This window comes from Erythrolamprus reginae, chromosome 1, assembly GCF_031021105.1.
Source record: "Erythrolamprus reginae isolate rEryReg1 chromosome 1, rEryReg1.hap1, whole genome shotgun sequence".
In the NCBI taxonomy this organism is placed as follows: Eukaryota; Metazoa; Chordata; class Lepidosauria; order Squamata; family Dipsadidae; genus Erythrolamprus; species Erythrolamprus reginae.
Genome location: NC_091950.1, coordinates 276831882 through 276848968, shown reverse-complemented (window position 1 = coordinate 276848968; position 17087 = coordinate 276831882). Strand labels below are relative to the sequence as shown.

General features: G+C 36.0%; 1 protein-coding gene across 1 annotated transcript in view; it reads right to left on the bottom strand.

The window, feature by feature from the left end:
• Positions 1–17087, bottom strand: part of ADGRB3 (adhesion G protein-coupled receptor B3) — a 600119-nt gene that overhangs the window by 379473 nt on the left and 203559 nt on the right. The window contains exons 4-6 of the mRNA XM_070733042.1: positions 16117–16278; positions 8973–9137; positions 3802–3966 (exon numbers count right to left, since the gene is read on the bottom strand). Of these exons, the coding sequence (XP_070589143.1) occupies positions 3802–3966; positions 8973–9137; positions 16117–16278 (492 nt within the window). The remainder of the gene's footprint in view (positions 1–3801; positions 3967–8972; positions 9138–16116; positions 16279–17087) is intronic.

Here is a 17087-nt window from a genome sequence, read left to right as displayed (position 1 = left end):
TCTGTACAGACTGTGTGCCACTCAGTCCCAACACTTTTAACCCATAAATTACCATTTCCCATCCCCTTAATTACCATTACCTACTGTACACATTGAATAAGACTCTTAAGTTATGAACAATAACATATTTATTTACATTTTTTGGGGTGGGGTGGGGGTTAGCATAACTGGGATACAGTAACTAGGGATCTTCTTCTATCACCATTTCTACAATGGACGCTGCAGGTGATGGTGTGACAGACCTCTTGGTTTTTGTGACAAACATGGTCATGGGCAGTTGTTGGCGCCGTTTCTTTTTCTGGGCTAACATGGATCTGTATGGTGCAAAGATGTTGTCAAGGGAGACGTTAAACTGTATAGAGCGAGTCATGTTGGGATCCCAAAGTTCCACCATGCGTTGTACATTTGAAGTGGCTCTGTTCAGTTCTGCAAGCCGCTCAAGCGTTAGGCCAACATCTTCTTCTTCCTCAGCTTGTTCAGCTTCCGCTTCCTCCTCTTCTTCACTCGCTGACCTGGTCAGCTCCTCCAGATCTTTGTCTGTCAGCGGTAGGCCATGCTCATCAAGCAAACCATTGACTTCCTCTGCTGTCATGTCAACGAAGCCTTCTCCACCCAGTGCCTGTGCCAGCTTCACAGAGGTCTGGACTGCAGCATCTTGGATTTCTTCGGGAGCAAATCCCTTGTAATCATGCACCACTTCTGGCCACAATTTCCTCCAGCAGGCATTCATTGTCTGTGTCTTCATATCTGTCAAGGCATTCTGAATGTTCTTCAGACAAGATGCAATTGTGTACTGACGCCAGTAGGCCTTCAATGTGAAGTTGTCATCAGCATCCATTGCTTCCACGATGCTTCCAAGAGAATTGCGCGTGTACAGTGCCTTAAATGCACGGATAATACCTTGATCCATCGGCTGGATAAGCGATGTGGTGTTTGGTGGCAAGAATTCAACTTGCACCCCATCATGTTCATGGTCCAGGTGATCATGGCCGCCAGCATTGTCCATTAGGAGAAGCACTTTGAAATCCAGTCCTTTGCGAGCCAAATACACCTCCACCTGTGGGATGAAGCAGTGATGAAACCAGTCCCGCGTGAGGGGTTTTGTAATCCATGCTTTAGCATTATGCATCCAGTACACTGGCAATGCATTCTTATTTCTGTTCTTGAGGGCTCTTGGATTTTGTGACTTATAAATTAGCCCTGGCTTCAGCAAAAAGCCTGCTGCATTCCCACACATGATCAAAGTCACTCGATCTTTCATGGCCTTAAAGCCAGGGGCTTTGGCTTCATCTTGCATCAAGAAAGTCCTTGAAGGCATCCTCTTCCAGAACAGGCCTGTTTCGTCCATGTTGAACACCTGTTCTGGAAGGTAGCCCCCTTCTGCAATTAGCTCTTTAAACGTGCGCTGGACAAAGTTTTCTGCTGCACCTGTATCTGCTGAGGCAGCTTCTCCGTGCAATGACACACTCTTCAGGCCATAGCGCCGTTGAAATTTCTCAAACCACCATTTGCTTGCTGTGAATGTGGCTGGGGCTGAGGCTGAGGCTGCAGAATGACAGGAAAGGGAGAGAGAAGTGACTTGAATGAAAGCATAAAGAGTAAATGCCCACCTCCTTCCCTCCTTCCTTCCTTCCCTCTCTTCTCTCCCTCCCTCCCTCCTTCCCTCCTTCCTTCTCTTCTCTCCCTCCCTCCCTCCTTCCCTCTCTTCTCTCCCTCCCTCCCTCCTTCCCTCCTTCCTTCTCTTCTCTCCCTCCTTCCCTCTCTTCTCTCCCTCCCTCCCTCCTTCCCTCCTTCCCTCCTTCCTTCTCTTCTCTCCCTCCCTCCTTCCCTCCTTCCTTCTCTTCTCTCCCTCCCTCCCTCTCTTCTCTCCCTCCCTCCTTCCCTCCTTCCTTCTCTTCTCTCCCTCCCTCCCTCTCTTCTCTCCCTCCCTCCTTCCCTCCTTCCTTCTCTTCTCTCCCTCCCTCCCTCTCTTCTCTCCCTCCCTCCTTCCCTCCTTCCCTCCCTCCCTCCTTCCCTGCTCCTTCCTTAAAAAACACTTAAATACAGTATCTAATGACAGAATAAAAAACCCCAGCCCTTACCTGCGTTTCCCTCATCTGCATCGCCTTCTTCTGTGTCTTCAAGACGGTTGTACAATTGTTGTGCCTTGGTTCTGATAGTGTTGGTATCCAAAGCAATGCTCTTTTTGCGGCAGTCTTGTACCCACAGGGACAAAGCAGCTTCCATCTTCATGAGCCGTTTGTTTCTAGGCGTCACCATTCTTTTTGCAGCCTTGTTGAAGGCCATCAGGGAACTTTGCCTTATCTTTTTCTCGTCGTCACGAATGGTTCGCACACTCGATTCGTTGATCCCATACTGCCGACCAACATCTGCATAAGAGCGTCCCCCTTTCAGCATGTCCAAAATGTCAATTTTCTCTTTAATTGTGAGTATCCTCCTGGTCTTTTTAGCGTCGCCGCCAGCACTCCGAGCACAACGTTTAGCAGGCATCTTGCAACAAGTCTGAACAAGTTCCAAAAGTTCAGTTGCAAAGCTTTTTTTTGCGTTTGCAACGATTGGTTGAGATTTTGGCCAATCAGCAATCAGCATGACGTCATCGGGCGGGAAAAACCGTGGTATAGCAAAAAAACCGCGAACTTATTTTTTAATTAATATTTTTTGAAAAACCGCGTTGCAGCGTTTCGCGCTAATCGAGAACGCATAAATCGAGGGACCACTGTATGCCCAAACAAGCACCAAGAACCAATGCAACTACCGGTACTTTAACTTTGATGATATATATGTTTTCAGCATTTGGCCCCAGTAAACAAAGTTACTGCATCTTTGGCACTAGTGGTGTCTGCTAAATAGTTTTCCATATATTTCAGCTTGGCATTAAAAACAAGCTCTCCTTTGGATGGAAGAATCAGCAGAATTAGCCAGCCTAATCATTGTTGGGAGTTGTACAGTAGTAATTTTTGGATTGCATTTTTTAATTTCTTCAGAGTAATCTAAACAATATAATAACAATGTATTAACTAGTTTAAAGTAGTCTAAACAAAATATCACCTGATAGATAACTATACCAAGATATCTGTGTCCACAAGTTTTGCAGCAGATACATATTTGATGTCTCAAACTGCAATCTAATCAAAATGAGGCATTTCAATATTATGGATCTTGTTGAAGCATTCTTAAACTCAGGCCCTACAACTTGTCATTCCCTCTTCCATTATTTTAACACTGCTCTTCATCCGTTCGTTCATTCGTTTGTTCATTCATTAGTTCATTCATTCATTCATTCATTCATTCGTTCGTGTCCCACCTTTATTATTCTTACAAATAACTCAAGCTGAGGAACATATCCAACATAGCTTCCTCTTACTATTTGCCCTACAACAACAACCCTATGAGGTGATTTGGGCTGAGAAAGAATGACTTTATGTTTACTATTTCCCCTCCCCCAGTACTCTAAAAATGAATACAATTTTTTTAAAAATGAATACAAATACAAATGAGCAGAAGGTGGTGGTGGGGATGATGTTGCCATGTATTAAAAATGAAGCAACTTTTTAAGACAAGGATGATAAGAATGGTATATTAAACTACAGGGACAGAAGACCAAGTTCAATTGTCTATAAAATCACAGGCTAGAAATTGCTCAAAATCATACTAGATAATCTTGTACCCCCAAGAACATCTCTTGTACCCCCAACAATATCTCTCAGTCCTTCTGGCATCCCAGACTGGTAAGAGAATAAAGAAGAATAGCCATTTTCCCACCACCACCATATAAGACGGGACTGAGAGAATATAATGTACCTGTACATTCAGAGTTGTAACATTCCCTGCTTTCTGCCCATGGACCTCTGCACTCAGACCCTCCGTGTGCTGCTGCTGTGCATTGTCGACTTCTCTGCTGCGTGCCATTGGAGCAAGTCACCGAGCATTGACTCCAAGTACTCCACTCTTGCCACTGTCCATCAACTATTGCAAAAGAACAAAATAGAAATGAAATCCATTGACCTTATAGGGCCCAGAGAGTTTCTTCTTGGAGTATAACTTCTTCATTTTAGATTTATGTTTGTGAATACAGCATCTATTTGAGACATATTAAAGACATCACATCTGTTTTCACAGGCAAGTACTTTGTTCATGTTCCTCTTGTTCTATAGTATCTCTTCTGAAACTAAACCGAAGCATTGCACAGTATTTGTGCCTTGTAATTGATAACTTCCCATTCAACAATTGTATTCCAGATTCAGACGTAAATGGGATGTTTTGGGTGAAGCAGAATAAACTAGCCAACACCAATGAAAGAGCCAGCAGAAGAATCATGAGTAACATTCTGAATATGACAAGCAAATGATTATTTGTTCTCCAGCTCCCTATATGAGAACAAAAGCTTCTGAGTGACATATCTACCTAAGCATAGGTGGTACTGTCTCATACCAAAGACTTGATTTTTGGAAAGTGGCCAAAAAATATTTACTTAGGGATTAAATCAGTGGCACTTAATGTCTAACATTAATGTCTAAATCCCTAAGTAAATCTACTTTGGCCACTTGCCATAAATCAAGTCTTTGGTATGAAGCATACAGTCTGATGAGTACCTCTAAACAATTCTGGAGCCTTTAACATTTTTTATTCCAAATAAAGTATGTTTGAACTGTGTCTCTGATACACTTTGTCCTATTGGACAAAAGTAGGGTAAGATGCTGTTTCAGGTGCAATAAGGCAAAATATGATTAGATGGCCTGAAGGTATATTTGTGCTACAATTGCAAATGCCATTTTCATTAAGAAATATAACATGGGCAGAAGTTAAAATGCAGTATTTACTCCAAGATATAAAATATTTGCACTTTATCCAAATACTAAGCTCCTTCCTCATTTATGTTAATAATAGAGATTTAAGTGGTCTGGATAAGTGGAAAGGCTCAGGCAGTTTATACAATATCATTCTGAAAAGAGAATTATGAAAAACACAGAGAGACCGTATAGTAGTAAGATACGTTCCAATCTCTGGTACTCAACTTTTAAGTGCATTTTCTTTATAAAATAATAAAAAACAATAGTGACTATGTGAACGCAGACTTCTATTTTCTATTTTTAAAAAAGTGTCCCAAATAACCAAAAGACTGTAGACATAAGTACCACTTTCACTGACTAGGAAGCTAAAAAAAAATATCTGTCCAAATGGATGTATCTATTAAGTCTTTTTTACAGCTTTATACAAAGGTGACATCTTATAAACATCAGCTGTCATTTATTTCTAGTTCAATGACATTGCGGAATGATATTACAAGAAAGGTGACAAGCTAAGTAATGAACTCAGAATATAACATTATTTATGAGATATGATTATACTTTGAGAAATTGGTTGAAATGAATAATTAATGGGCTACCCAACATTGCTTGATACTGTAAGGCTTGTACTACATTGTTCGCTTTATACTTTATTTATGTCTCCTTATGCTGTGTCTGTTAAATGGTTAGGGAGGTGCTCTATCACATGATAATTTTAAGCTCATACAGAAAGATTAACAGAGTTGAAGGGACTTTGTAGGTCATCTAGTCTAACCAAGCGGGAGATCCTACATCTGCCTCTACCTAGGATCGAACTCACAACCTCCTTGACTGTGAAGCAAGAGCTCCACCTCTAGTCCACAGCAGCAGGTAGCTAAAGGGATTGCTGCTACCAATAGTATTAACTACTTAAACTATATCATTTCAATAATAGTATTAACTACTTAAACTATATCATTTCAATAGCACTCTTATAAATATCTCCTTTATTTTGTTTTACTCAGTTTTCCTTCAGGGGAAAATCATTGGGGTAGTAAAACATAGCGATGAGATTTTCTCCTAATAGCTCATACCCAAAACAACACATGCTGTGATGCACATATGGATATAGCTAACTATCCTACTCATCAGTACATCAGTATTCAGAGTTGTCATAGATTTCACTTAAATAACCATTTAATTTGAATAGCTTCAGAAGGGTTATCTGCTTCCATTTTAGTAACATGCCTCACATCCAGACAAATTGAATGCTGTAACTGAATAATATTTAATACACAGTAAATGTGTGTGTGTACACACACACACACACACACACACACACACAGGGTGCGTTCCAAAAGTAATGCAATTATTTTTTTCTAAAGTAATTTATTGAACAGATTTGCACAAACACTTAAAATTCTTCAAAGTACTGTCCTTGGGCCTCTACATATTTTTCCCAGCAACTCTGCCATGACCGGTAAGCGTCCTAGAAGGTGTCTTCGGGGACTTCTTGCAAGGTCTTCGTCACGGATGATTGGATATCTTCTATGGACGAAAAACAGGTTCCTTTCAGGGCTGGGAACAAAAAGAAGTCTGCTAGGGCGACGTCAGGACTATAGGGTGGGTGGGGCTGCCTTGGCACCTGGTGTTTGGCCAGAAACTTGCAGATTTGTAGCGCGTTGTGGCAGGGCGCGTTTTTCATCCATAGAAGAGATCCAATTAGCTGTGACAAAGACCTTGTGAGAGGTCCCCAAAGATGCCTTCCAAGGCGCATACCGGTCATGGCAGCCGCTGGAAAATATTTGTAAAGGCCCAAGGACAGTACTTTGAAGAATTTTAAATGTTTGTGAAAATCTGTTCAATAAATTACTTTTAAAAAAATGGAAAATATCTACATTAGGGAAGAATATTAATATTTTGTGTTTTTTTTTCTTTTTTTAACGGAGGATACTTTTTGCATAAAATAATGTAGTAATAATGATTTATATTTATTTTGATTTGTTAAAGTAGAAATGACATACTGATATAATGAAAAAAGTGAAATAAATGATTTGAGTAGGAAATGTATTTTAAAATTTCTAATAATAACCCTTCCTCCTATGTATAAGATACAATACGAATAGTGTTTTTCCTTTTCTTATTCTTTTCTGCTCTTCCTTTTCCTTTCCTTTTCTCTTTTATTCTTTCTTTCTTTTTTTATTTTTCCTTCCTGGGCTTTTAAAGAGACGTACATTTGGATATTTTCTATTGTTAAGGGCAGTTATGATAAAATGAAGGGTTTTTTTAAAAAAAAAAATGAAAGTAGGAATGTGTTTTTTAAGAACGCTAGAAAGGGACTGAAGCACGATGGCATAGTTAGGAAAAACAGCAAATAGCCAAGAGAAATTTAGATAGCTATAGCACTTTAAATATAAATGAAAGTGAAGAACATTATCTGAAATCCAGATGACAGCATTTGAAAAGGAGATAGCACAGGATGAATGATATATACCAGAAATAATTGGATAAATAATTAGAAAAATTTGATTAATTTGACTAAGAAATTGGCATTTGATATTGCATTATATTTTAATTTGTGGTATGTAAATTGAAATCACTATAAGGTGTGAAAAACAATAACAATTTATACCCAGAAAAAAATTAATAATAATTGCATTACTTTTGGAACGCATCCTGTATGTGTGTGTGTGTGTCTGTTTTCTGTTGAATTTTCAATTCATCAAAATATTTGCTGAACTAAAAATTTGACAGAAAAACCATATATATAAAAAACTTATAACACTTCCCTGGTACAAAGCTGAAAGGAGGAGATCCTGTGGCCTAGTGGTTAATTCTCTGCCTTACAAGGCAAAGACTACAGGTTCAAATCTGTGAGGATATGGCTAGGTGATGAGAGGAAACAACCTCGAAATAGATCTATACTAGTCTCCCTTCATTTTCAATTCAGCAAAAGTATGTTTTATAAAAGTGTGTGTGTGTATATATGTGTGTGTGTGTGTGATAATATCTGACAGAAATAGACTAATGCAGAGTTTTAAAATATTATTAGTATTAAAATTATGCTTAGAGAATGTACTAGAAAAAAAGATGTTCCTAAAACATTGTTATTAGATTCAGCATCATCTACATAACCTTACTTTTTGCCACAAAAACAATCACAATGCTTCTTTTATAAATATCCACAAGAACATCACATGCAATACATAGGGAGCTGCAGAGAGCCCTGTTGTCTATGTTATATCCTGTGCCATTTTAGAATTTCTTCTGATTTTTAGGATTAGTTTATGATATAAGGGATTAGCGTATGATATAAGGGACTGGAGCAAGAAAGAGGGGAAGCTATACTGCAACGGCACAACTCTGGGTTCTATGTGGAATTCCCAGACCATCAGGCAATAATCAGTTTTATGTCAATATCATTTTTACAGATTAATCTAATTGCCAAGATGCAAGAGGCACTTTGTGCAAAACTATAGACGTTTCTGACTTTGATGGAAATTCTTTGGTCTTTGAGTAGAATCCTGTCATATGTTATTTTATAAATTGCTCAAAAGTATTTCTGTCATTCCACCATCCTCCAAGGTTTACTGAAGGCACTAAACTGAACAGGTTTACTAAACAAATTAGCTATTTACATTTTATTCTGATCAGCAAGTCTTTCTATTCAGGGAAGCAGAGGAGTCGCAGGAAGACCTAGAAAGAGCTGCCTTTCTGACAATAGCATTTTTTTACACAGGGGATTGTTACTGGATTAAAAAGCCATTCTTGTTCCGAGTTTTCATTTTTCATTCATATACCATGGATCCCTTTAGTCTTTTTGGAGAGCATTTAATGCCTAGCTATCTTCCTTTCCCAAGGATGGATTAGTATTGATTTGGGACAAGGGATCTGGTGGAAGCTGATAAAAGCCTTGACATTTGTGTCCTTGGAGTCTCAATATGAGTTCTCACTGTGCCTTCCCAAGGATTGCCAAGCATGTGATTTTAAGGTCTAAGAAGCACAAATGGTTTTCAGGACAAAGATAAGCTTGCTTGCCCAACTCTAACCATATGTATTAATTAATTCTCCAGTTTACTCCAGTAACGAATCCTTCAGGTTTTAGGATGTTAAGTGTAGAAAATGACATAAGCAGGCCAAAGAGGGAGAGGGAGAGAGGGAGGGAGGGAGAGGGAGAGAGAGAGAGATCTTTCTATGCATGCTCACCAGGGCACAGAGCAATATTGCAAGGCTTATGCTGTGTCTCAGGTCCGTCACATGATCTTCCCCCATACTGAGGAGGTGTACATGACCTTGTCCTAGTTCTTTGGCCTCGACCACATGTGAATGAGCATAAACTCCATGGTGACCATTCCTCCCAAACTCCATGTACTGTAATAAAGCAAAGAGGCTTTACAAAGAAAAGAACATCAATAATAAAATGAATTAAAAACAAATAGATAAGTAACACCAGTAACAAAATGAATTCAAAACAAATGATAAGAAAAAATTACTTGGCCAACAGAGAGAAAAAATAGCAATCTCACCATTTACAAATATCGATTAATGGATCCAAGAGAGCATGCTAGTACTGGATAGAGGAAAGTTCTCTTAAACACTTATCATTAAGCCAACTCAGGACTCCAGAGTTAGTGTTATCCAAAGGAAATCTAATTTAATATGCTGTGGAACATATAGGTTTGAAACATGGACAGAGTCATAGCCTCTGAATCTAGTTTAGAGAGCCAAGAGAATCCTAGACAACCAACAACTTCTTCTTGAATGCCATTAACTTTAATAAATTTCAATGAAGACAGCAGATCTATAAGGCAAAGGAATTCTAGACCCATAATTGAGTTTTCCTCTAGAAAGGAATGTATCAATATTATAATTAAACAGCTTCAAAGATATGGTGTTTTATCTTCTGTTTGAAATAAATTAATAACACATAACTTCTAGTAATGACTAAGAATAAATAAATAGTAATATTCATATACAAGTGCTCTTAGAACAATAACACCAGGTAACACAGGCTTCTTTAATATAGTATTAATAGTCATCTCATATTATAAAACCATAATGACATAATGTGTATTTGGTAACAGTATGTTAAACAGTACAGCAAATTGATTATCATCAGATAAATAGATGAGCTTGAAATTTACCCCATCAAGTATTTCATCTTAATATAAATGTGAACTAACTAACATTTTACTAGGCTATGTAAAGTTGGAGAAAATGCTTAAATATTTATTAATGTATGACACTTTTCAAAACTGGGTTTTCCCAGCCAAAATAAAATGCTTCAGAAAAGCAGATGGAAATAAAATTAATGTTATTTATTTTGCAAAAGTTCAGAGCATGACCAAGGGTGCCATAATAAACTGGTTCTACTCTAAGGTACTTTATGATAAAATGTTGTCTATCTATTAAGCTTAAATTATAAAATATTTTTTATTTCCAGCTTGAACACTAAATTTCATTTGTGTTCACATACAAGTGGTACATTTATTCCTCGACTGCTGATATTTCTGTTTCGCTTCAAATAGTTCTGAAAATTTGTATTATGAAACCAATTAACATAGCCAAAAGAAGTCACCAGTAAGTCCAATTATAATGGGACAAATATCAGGTCTCAGCAAGAAATATATATATACCTGGTTTGCACTCTTTCAAAATGCAGGGGAAAAGCTCACAAGTGAATGCCACAACAAAAATGTTATTCAGAGGTTGAAGGTATTTTTCTTTCCAACTTACCAGTTTCTAAATCCAGGAGGTTTAGTCAATAGGCAGGAGGATCCTATATTATAAAGCTTTATCTACATGTTTTTGATTAATTGATTGATTAATTGTTTAGTTATGTTATACTATATTATAATACTGATTTATCATACTCTGCTAAAAAGTAACAAAGAGTATGATTAAAATGTCAGCTACTACCCATTTAGTATTATGCTTTATTTTCATTGTAGCTAAACTATAAATGAAACAGAAGTTCTGAGTTCTATTTGGAGCCAATCAAGAGAAGTAGGACAAAGGACCCTGAAGCTAGTCATTCAAATTTAAACAGAAGTGTAGGCTAATGCAATTTAGGTGGAACAAGATCTTATTTTCTAGCCTTGGACTTGCCAGGCAGTCTTTGTCTGTTAGCAATATCTTTGCAGAAAAAGTTCAGGATGCCCACAAGCTGATCAATAGAAACATCAGCTGAAAAAATATATGTGTGGGAATAAACCAACATGATGTTAGTAGTTATTGAGTTTGTTTTCCCACTCAATGAATGGAGTTCAGTTACCTCCAGTGATAAATTTAGGAGCTTTAGTATTTTATTATTGTTTTCTCGGAATTATACGTTGAAAAACATGGTGCTCATGTCACTAGATATACATAAATGAGCAGAAAATGTAAAATACTACCCTATTGTATACTTTCATGGGCTTTTTCAGTTCTAAGTTCAGATGTCTCAATGTCCCCAGCCAAAATCTCTCCTCTTTTAACCCAGTGCATTTATTTTTTCCATAGCTGGTTTCATTCACTCTGAAGAAAAAAGGAATTTATTGTTGTTCTAATAAGTTCAATAAAAACAATCAGGTTTGAACATGAATGAAACATTTTGCCGCATTTGGTTTTCAAATAATGATTTAGATACTAAGTAAATGAAATAATTAACTTCATAATTATCTCTCCAGCATGTGAAATCCTTCAGTCTCTATAAAATATGTTGGCATTTATTTTAAGTATTCTGTTCTAAAAACTATTGCATTAGCTCTGCCAAGGATTCCATTTTCCTGAATGAAAAGCAGCAATTCATGTTTTCTTTAAAAAAATATATTGCAGTTATAAAAGTTGGTCTAAATCAATTCTATAATCAGACAGTTGGACATATCCAACAAGATACAAGATATTTTTTAAGGGGAACTCCAATTTCAAGCATAGAGGGCACAAAGTTTGTGCTGAAAATATGTTACGCAACAGGAAAAGGAAATACCAAATTCTTATCCCTCTTCTGATTGTGTTATCTTAGCAATAATTGCAAATTTAAGACTGGTATAACAATATCTGATAAAATTAAAAAGTGGCTAGGAAGGATTAACAACTGAAGAGCAAAAAGATATGGGATATTTCCCACCCCAAGCATTCTTCATTTCTTGTGACGCTTTTAAATGATATTATGAAAGATCTATTTGTCCCAGAATCACATAAATATCTTCCATTTTAATTGATTTTCATTTTAATTTATGACTCTATGTCCAACTGCATGGACAATTTTTCCTATATGGAGAAAAGCCATTTAGAGACTGCGACAAATCCAAAAGCATAGAACCTCATGTATGAAGTCCCTCCATCTAGGTAACTTCGAGCAATACATTTGATTTAATCTAGAGATTAATGATAAAGACATTTCAGGTTTTTATGGCATACCAAACCCCTATTTAATTAGCATTAGCCATTATTGAATTTGGTGTGACATAAACCATGGATAACGGAGAGGATGAAATTTGTTATAATTAGTTATAATTCACTTACTTAAACATCTATATTAGTCCCATTTATCATATGCATTTTTCCCTTTCTCATAAACAACAGGAAACTCAACAGAAACAGCAGGTGAAAATCGGGATCCCTTCAGATTTCTTTCCCAATATACTGTGCAAACCTGTAGTGCCATAGGCAATTTAAAAATTCAATTTATGTCACTCACTTCTATATCAGAATGCAATCTTGCAAGTAGTCATACTTACTTTGGAATTAACATGTATAGGATTGCACAAAAGGCTTGTGCAGCTCAGGATCCAAATGGCTCAAGTCTGAAGTATGTGAATTTTAGCTTTTACATGCCCTGGTTTGCTTGGAGCACAAAACAAAATGCAAATGTTTCAACTGTACATGCTGTTTCAAGTGAAGTTGTCTTGCCTGCAGTGGTCTGTTTGGAGAAATATTTTTTGAACTGTTTTTCCTGGACCAGGGATGGTCATTCCACTCTTGCAATTTACTTAAAATGAAGGGAGTGAGTTGGGAGTGAAGCTTTGCAGGGAAGCAGCAGGCATCCCAAAGAATGAACTCATGAGCACCATGCTTTGTGAATCCACCTATTTCTCTTGTAATACCTGGCCTGCTTAACTACAAAGTAAGAACTACTTTCTTGGGATTGGCACAGCGGTGGGTTGCTCCCAGTTTGGTCAGGTTTTGTGAACCAGTAGTGGCAGCAGGGGGAGGCTCCACGCACCCACCTGGGATGCTTATGCGAATGCACATGAACGTGTATGCAAACTGGTAGTAACGAGTTTTAAAACCCACTACTAGGATGGAAGGTGGTGGTAGAATATAATCCTATATAGGTCATTCTTTATCAAGTGGGCCAATTTTCAGAATCTTCCCCACTCTACCACCTTCAATTTCAATGAAACTTTGTACATATATTTCTTATGGTATAAAACTGAGGTGTACAAAATTTTAGGCCTTAACTCTGTTAAGAAATGGAATTAAGTTTAAAAATATGTTAAAATTGGAAAAACTACAATAGACATTGCTCGCGGGAATTTCCTCTGATAAAAGTGGAGGCTTTGTCTAGAATGATGTTTTTGTTTCAGGCAATACATGTTTTGATAACCGATGCACCATTTAAACGGTGGCAAAATAATGTATCTAAATATATGTGGCAGGAGAAAAAAACCATGAGTTAAATGTAAGATGCAAAGAAAAGAAGAGGACTTGATTTATCTGATTTAAAATTGTATTTTGTAGCTTGCTGTTTGGTTTGGATGAAACAGTGGGTATGGCTAACAAATAGAAGATTATTACCTTTTTTTCCTCTTTATTTCTTGTTAATCAGTATCTATTAATTACTATTTAATATAGGCAATAGAGAATGTACATAGTTAATATTTCTATACAGACTTGCCGTGCACTCGCCCGCTGTTTATTGTGAGCTTTAATTGTGTATGTATGCATGTATGTTTGTATTGTTTATATATGTAAATAAAATTTATAATGATTTTTTTTTTAAAGAAGACTTTGGAGTTAGAAGGACATGACCTGATATTTCCGGGCATGGACATGATATTTCTGGGTATGGACAATTCTGACACAACAAAGTCAAGGTTAATAGGGAGTCTGCGGAGAGGGGTGGCATACAAATCTAATTAATAATAATAATAATAATAATAATAATAATAATAATAATAATAATTGAGACTATGGAATAGGCACAAACCCAGGCTGTGTTTGAAAACATCTCTGTGGCTCTCAGCATAAGGAGCATTTTATAGACCAGAAAAAAATAGAAATGCAGTAGAACCTCTGGTCATAGCCATAATTTGTTCCATAACTTTGGTCACAACTTGATTTGGTCAGGACTCGAACCTAATTTTGGAAATTTGGTGCTTACAAAAAAAATATATATCTGGCGCAAATTGTTAATTTTTTTGACCCAATTTGGTGGTAGTCAGAAGCATTCATGACCAGAGGTTCTACTATATACTTATTCAGATACTTTTGTCAAGGGGAATACCAAATAAAATCAAGAGAATAACTGATGGCAGAGGGATATAGTTGTCAATGGTTCTTTTATTTACAATTATTAGAAATATTTAAAGTAGACAAGTGAATTCAAGGTTTAAACTGAGACTGAGAGACTGAGTTTGAGATAAAGTTGTGTATAAATGATGGTCATGTAACTACTAAACTACAGAAACCTTTATACAAACTGAAATAGGAAAACAAATGAAATATGTATGATAAATTAGGTTAAAATTTTGATTACAATAAACAGAATGGGATAATAAATAAATATATAAACAAACAAACAAACAAACAATGGGAAAATATAGGACTGAAATTTATATTATGTTATAACTTAAAGAGAACTTTTATAACACCATTGTTTAAAATATAAAAAGGCATTTCAAATTTAAATGGGAAATGTGAGCAACAAGAAGTGACATTTTGTCTTGCTTAGTGGACATGTTAAAAGCGAGAAAATTCTGTAAACACATAAACCGATTCAGAGGATTTTAAAGATTAACATACAGCTGAAAACAGATGCTTTTATTTTGGAATTGTAAGATAGAGAATTGGAAAAAAAATGTGGAACTTTGTTTTTGTACATGATAACTGCAGCAAGATTATTGTATGCACAAAAAAGGAAAGATTCAGAACTACCCACAATGAAAGAAGGATTGATGAAGATTGTGGAACTTCCTGAAATGGCTAAATTGACTTCTTTTCAAAAAGAAAATATCTACATTTTTTTGGCTAATAAGAAATGCCTTCTAGATTTTTTTACATGAAGTATTAAAAATGAACATATTAAGTGTTTGATGATTAGATACATTATAGAAAGTTATGCTGTAACCATAGAATAAGAGGCAGATTTATAGTTGTACTTATAACTGCTGTAGCATAGACCAGAAGCTTCTTCTTTGCATCTTGTTTCTTTTCTTTTTTTCTATTCTATTTTTTCCTTTTATTATTACTTAAACATTTAGATTTTGCTTGGATTTCTTTACTTTTTTCTTTTCTTACTTTTTATTTTAATATTTTTATTTTAGTTTTAGTTTTATATTCTTTAAAAAATATTATGTATTTATATATTTATATATGTATCTAATTATCTATCTATGTACCTATGTATGTGTGAGCAGGGCAGTGGAAATGTGCGGGCCCGTTTTTTATACATTATCCAAAATTGCTTTAGACTTTGTGAATTGACATTTATTTCTCTTAACTAAACACTTGCCTATTTATCTCAAAACCCACAAAGCCCTTCAAATGAAAAGTTACGATGAAGAACTTTGAATTCCATATGGTTTAGGAGGGTAATTTTATAAGATTCTCTCTTGAATTGACCATTAATGTTCTATATGAAGAAGTTGATATGAGAGGCTTAAGCAAGGCCAGTCCCCTTTCTAGCTATATTGAAGGCTAGAAGAGGGTTTAAGTTGCACAAACATAAGAAGATTTTTAAAAAATTGGTTTTTTTTATTTTTAAGTAATCTCAAATTATGAATTTGAGTTGCCATAACAGAGAATAACCAAATGACCTTGGTTAATTTAAATCATTTTAGCTTCAGATTAACTTTGTAATAATGTAAACCAATTAGACAATAAAACATGTTCAATTATGTCTGTAATCGTTGAACTATTTTCCAAAGTAAAGACTATAAGAATACTTTAAAGTATTGGAATGCAGAATATCCCCAAATAATGCATTGCTCGTTTCAAAAGGAAGTAAATTGAACCAATGACTAATAATTTAAATCACTAGGTAAGGTGCCTGTCACTAGCCATGTATAAAGAGTAGTGTTTCAAGTGGTTACCATTCAACAGTTCAAAAATATCCACAAATTCATTTATTGGCTGCTAACACTACCTGGACAGAGGGCAGTGTTATTGCAAACCCTTGATTCTCTTAAAGGGCCGCTGCAGTGTGTCCCGTAAGGTGATACACAAGTTCTGGTTCGCACCTGCGACCCTTGACCACAAGTAACTGAACATGTACTCCACTGGGCCCACTCTTCAGCACCAGATTCACCTGTATTCAAGACAATAAGCAAACATGAATACAATCATGAGTACAGAGACAGAGCTATACTTTTTAAAAAACAAGCAAAGGATAGTTAAATAACATTTTTTAATTAAAACAAGGATAGCATGTTTTTTTAAATAAAAGCTCACATTCTGGGAAAAAATAAACAATGATTTAAAAAGTAAGTATATTTCCAAGGTAAAAATAAAACCAGGTAAGAAGTGGCATTTAAGGAACAAGCAAACCTAATCTTGTGTGTTAATTTATTCTTATAATATATGTAGTATATGCTAAATTGTAACAAAAAATGAAAGCGGAAACTTAGAGTTTTTCATCTCATTGTCAAAGAAATTGAGTGAGGCCATATCTCCCAAAATGTTGTGGGATGGGAAAGTATGACTTCTATTGCCAATTGTGAGTGACAGTAGGAACAGTTAAGTTATCTGAAGGCGGCCCACTTTCCTGGATAATTACAAAAATACAGATAGTCACCGCTCTTATCAAGTTTCTGTCTTTCCACAGAAACAAAAAAAGGGAAAGAATGTCTTTCTTTTATGCGTTTATAGAAGAAGACATTAATTTCATCCACATTATCCTAAAATCAACTTAAGCCTAAAATCTAGCAGCTGTATTCATTTCATTAAGAAGTAGGATGAGAATAATGTGAATCACTTGTGTTTGTTTATTTTCTGGTTTTGACTTGATATATGACATTTTATATGATTATGCTTAGCCTATTTCTTAACTTTTCAAACAGTAAATAGCCTAGTTCTGAATTTTTCAAACAGAAAATAATGCTGAAACCACTGAAGAGT